Raw genomic sequence first — 5,000 nt, 5'->3', positions numbered from 1 at the left:
TGAAACTCAAGCACAGCCTGGACTTGAGAATATTCAGATATTCAGATCCTTCTCCCTCTCTTCCTCAATGTCTAAGCATGCCTGTGTCTGGCTTCTGGATGGTTCTACAGGAAGACCTGTCACTTGTCACAATACAGAGACCATTGCCACCATCAAATCTTGTGTGTGTGTGTGTGCACACGTGTGCATCTACTTTTCAAGACGGTTTCCACGTCGGGTTTTTCTCTGTTTCAGTTGACACAATACAGAGGCCAGTGTCTAGTCATGTCTGTGTGTTGTATGCATTATTGCTTTCTAGATGGTTCCATGTAGGGATGCACCGATACCACTTTTTTGAAAACCAATACAAGTACGAGTACATTAATGTGTGTACTTGCCGATACCGAGTACCAATACCGATACCTTTTACCACCAAAATACAATGAAAATAAATGCATGGCCTTGTTTTTTTCCACCTGTGATATTTTTATTGTCCATTTCCATTTAGATTCAAATGTTAGTAAATGTATGAGGTGGCACTTTTTTCCATGCTGATTTCAAGTCCAAGCTGAAGATGGCTGCCTGAGATTGACACCTCTCTCTAAAGCCCGCAGTTCCGGGATTACTCTCTGTCACTCACTTACTTTCAGTGCCATCATACCAGCATCTGACACTATTTTTCTCCATCTCTCTCCATCTCTCTCTCTCCATCTCTCCTTAGATGGTTCCATGGTTGCTTGTGAGATGGCGTCTGGTGTATGCACCACAGACTGGCTTGTTCCTGGTGCTACTTATAATAATACTCATTAAATGCAATGTAATGTAATCTCTCTCTCGCTCCTTCTAGATGGTTCCACGGTAAGATCTCGCGGGAGATGGCCGAGCGTCTGCTCTACCCTCCAGAGACGGGGCTGTACCTGGTGCGGGAGAGCACCAACTACCCGGGCGACTACACGTTGTGCGTCAGCTGCGAGGGCAAGGTGGAGCACTACCGCATCATCTACCACGACGGCAAGCTCAGCATCGACGAGGAGGAGTTCTTTGACAACCTCATGCAGCTGGTCGAGGTGAGGAGTAGTCTGTGGAGACGTGTTAGGTGTGTGTGTCTTTGTGTGTGTGCGTGCATTTGTGTGCAGAGCCGACTTTACCAAAAGGCAGTCTAGGACCCTATGAAAACTGCCCCCAGTAGCCAACCCTGCCATGGTAAAGTCCAGCAAAAATAAATTGAGAGGGCCCCACATGTATAGTTCACCTAGGGCCCTGAAGTGGGTAGAAGCGCCTGTGTGTGTGTGTGTGTGTGTGTGTGTGTGTGTGTGTGTGTGTGTGTGTGTGTGTGTGTGTGTGTGTGTGTGTGTGTGTGTGTGTGTGTGTTGTGTGTTGTGTGTTGTGTGTGTGTGTCATGTGGCCTAGGACAGAATTTAGATAAGGTGAGCCAGAGTGTGCCTCTGTCTTAACCGCGGGTTGGCATTCGGTAGAATACAGCCAGTAGTTGTCCTAGCGTTGCCCGTGTATGTGTATACACAAAGAGGAGTGAAAGTGAATAGAATAGTAATGCTCACCTGAGACGCGTGCGGACGTGTGGTCATGCCTGTAATTTACCCAACCGCACAACAAATCATCACAACAGCTGCTGAACACCAAAACACAAACACGCACTCCTCTCTCTTTCTCTCTCTTTCTCTCTCTCTCTCTCTCTCTCTTTCTCTCTCTCTCTCTCTCTCTCTCTCTCTCTCTCTCTCTCTCTCTCTCTCTCTCTCTCTCTCTCTCTCTCTCTCTCTCTCTCCAGCTCGTACTCAATCACACTATTCCGCTCTCCCCCACACATGCGTACGCAGGTACATTATTTTCATTTGAGCTCTCCTTGGGGTCATTAGCTTGCCCTACTTTCCTCTGCTGTTGAGATTGAGGCAGTGCTGCTGTTTCACTGGATGCTCCCACTAATTACCATTATTGACTAGATCCCTCTTGCCCTGGCGTAAACCCAACCTCCCACACGCGTACACACACACACACACACACACACACACACACACACACACACACACACACACACACACACACACACACACACACACATCTTTCATGCATGCACACGCTCAAGCACACACCGTCTCAAACTCAGACACACACACGCACACACCTCTTCTGATGTCCTCTCATCTCATCTATTTTCCTCTCCTCTCCTCTCCTCTCCTCTCCTCTCCTCTCCTCTCCTCTCCTCTCCTCTCCTCTCCTCTCCTCTCCTCTCCTCTCCTCTCCTCTCCTCTCCTCTCCTCTCATCCACACCTCCAAACCCTCATTGCTGTTCCTCATTCCACATTATGCGCCAAAAACAGAGCACATCTCCAGGGTAATGCTGGTGGTGTGTGCGTGCTTGTGTGTGTGCGTGTGCGTGCGCGTGTGTGTCTGTGCGTGTGTGTGTGTGGGTGAGCGCGCGCGTGTGTGTGCGCGTGTGTGTGTGCGCGCCTGTGTGTGAGCATGTGTGTGCGTGTGTGTGTGTGTGTGTGAGCATGTGTGTGTGTGTGTGTGTACGCATGTGTGTGTGGGCTATATCTGAAGGTGGAAGGAAGGCTTTCATCCCTCTAATCAGTGGGCTGCCAAGCGGTGGCCAATCAGATGTGATTTTAGCCTCATCATTTCCCCGGTGGCCAGGGATTGGGGCAGGATCATCCCACAAACTCTCAGAAGAGTGTAAACAAACACACTCCAAGCACATCACTCTCACTCTCTTCTGAAAAGCACACACTCACACACACACCCACGCTAGCAATACATGCATACGCACACGCACACAAAAACACACTCGCACACAATATGCATGCACTCTCACACACTCATACACGTGGTGACCAACATGTTACATTAGCACTTGCTCCACATGGATACACACAAGCAATATGATGTGCAAACACAAGCGTGTGACACAAGTACTTGCTCCGCATACTACACGTGGTCACGTGGTCGCTGCTCATTTTTCACTAATTCTCCACTTCCGCTCACTTGTTTATCTGTCGCTCGCTTGTCCTCTCGGCCTCACCCCCTTTCCCTACTTCTCTCTCACTCGCTTACTCACTCTCTCCCTCTCTTTCTTTCCCCTGTTTCTGTCTCTCTCTCTCTCTCTCTCTCTCTCTCTCTCTCTCTCTCTCTCTCTCTCTCTCTCTCTCTCTCTCTCTCTCTCTCTCTCTCTCTCTCCCCCTCTCTCCCTCCCTCTCTCTCTCTCCGTGTGTGTGCATTCCTGACATTCTTAAGTGTTTTTCCCGCTCTGTTCTGGTATTGGTGCTTTGTTATGCTGCTGTCACTGTGAAAGCCGCCTTGTTCCCCGGAGAGCCAACCGCCACTCCTCACTGTACTACACCAGTCCTCACAGCCGTGTTATTACACACCCACCCTAATCAGTACATCATCCTAGTTCACTAGTCCTATACTCCTACTCCTAATCCTATACTAGAGTTCATCTGCAATTTCTCTACACATCATTTCAATCCCATGCACAAAGCACATCATTTCACCTCCACACAACGTGCATAAGGAGTGCATACAGGCCATGTGCTCGCATATATATAGTAAAGATGAGGGGCTTGTAAAAAAAGCAGCCATTGCCTAATGGTTAGGGAGGTGGTCTTAGGGCCAGAGGGTTGAAGGGTTGCACCCTCACCTCTCCCTATACACCTACCATACATCCATGGCTGAAGTGCCCATGAGCAAGGCACCTAACCCCACTCTTCTCCACGGGCTGTAACCAATACCCTACAACCCTGCATCTGTAAGTCGCTTTGGATGAAAGTGTGTAATGGAATGGAATGGAAAAATGGTGGTAGACCTCTTCAGGTGACTGGCTGCCTCTGACCAGTGTGGCTGCAGACAGACAGAGGCTGTGACCTGTCTCCATTGGCTTGCTGGCAGCCTTGACTGAGGGTCAGCTGATACTGCTCAGCCCTGACTCCTGGTGACCCCTGGCGCTTCATGAGATCTTTGAAAACACACAGGCCTGAACAAGATTACTCTGTGGTTGAAGCGTGTTGGCATTTTATTTGAATGACTCGTCCTACTCTGTTAGGGCTATGTAATTCAGCCCTCCTTTTGACATGTTTGAGTGTCTGTGTTCTTCTTTCCCTAAATGAAGGAAGCAAAGGACGGCACTCTTCAGATTTTTTTGATGTTTGTTTATTCGCCCACGTCTTCTTTTTCTCTACCACAAGAGCAGGCTGAGCTGCTTTTGTTATAAGATATCATTGGGCTTGTTATGCCTTTAGTAGAGACAGGACAGTGAGAGTGTGAGACAGGAGACAAGTGGGAGTGAGTGAGAGAGAGAGGAAGGATCGGCAAAGGACCTCGAACCGGTATGGAACCCGGGTCAGTTGCGTAATAGCGTGGCGTCTTGGCTCATTGAGCCACCGTGCCCCCTTAGCTACCATTTTGAACTACAACTTCCTGAGCACCAAGTTCTTCACAGGCTATGGCTTAATGATCTTTGTGTGTGCATTGCTCTCTCATGGGAACTATGCATGCTGTGTGAAGACCTCAGTGTCCGCCACTGTCATGATCCAATAATCTGAAAGTGACTCCTTTGTGTCCACAATTGTTTGTGTGTGTGTGTGTGTGTATGTGTGTGTACTTGTGTGGCTGTGTGCATGTGTGCTTGTGTGAGAGTGTGTGTGAGAGAGGTGCATTTTCTCCCATTAAGTTCAATTGAGTTTAGTGAAACTCCATCCATCCATCCATCCATCCATCCATCCATTCAATCAACCAACCATCCATCCATCCATCCATCCATCCAACTAACCAACCAACCTGAATGAATGGCACTGGTATACTCGGTCAGAAGAGCCGTTTTTCAAAACAAAACAAGTCACATTGCCGTGCCACAGTACTGCCATTCCTCTCTCTTTCTCTTTCTCTCTCTCTCTCTCTCTCTCTGTGTGTAAGTGGACAAAATAGCATTGGATAAATTCCACTGGCTGCTCTGACAAACAGGAGTCATGAGGACTGGGGAGACTGATATGAATCCGCCTTTTGTGCGA

At 48.5% G+C, this 5,000-nt stretch overlaps 1 protein-coding gene across 2 annotated transcripts in view; it reads left to right on the top strand.

Moving 5' to 3' along the window:
• LOC134438700 (tyrosine-protein kinase CSK) overlaps positions 1–5,000 on the top strand; it is a 67,961-nt gene that overhangs the window by 53,297 nt on the left and 9,664 nt on the right. For both annotated transcript variants that reach the window (XM_063188315.1, XM_063188317.1), the window contains exon 5: positions 827–1,046. In XM_063188315.1, the coding sequence (XP_063044385.1) occupies positions 827–1,046 (220 nt within the window). The remainder of the gene's footprint in view (positions 1–826; positions 1,047–5,000) is intronic.

The sequence above is a fragment of the Engraulis encrasicolus genome, chromosome 22 (assembly GCF_034702125.1).
Source record: "Engraulis encrasicolus isolate BLACKSEA-1 chromosome 22, IST_EnEncr_1.0, whole genome shotgun sequence".
In the NCBI taxonomy this organism is placed as follows: domain Eukaryota; kingdom Metazoa; phylum Chordata; class Actinopteri; order Clupeiformes; family Engraulidae; genus Engraulis; species Engraulis encrasicolus.
This window is presented reverse-complemented; position numbering and strand designations above follow the sequence as displayed.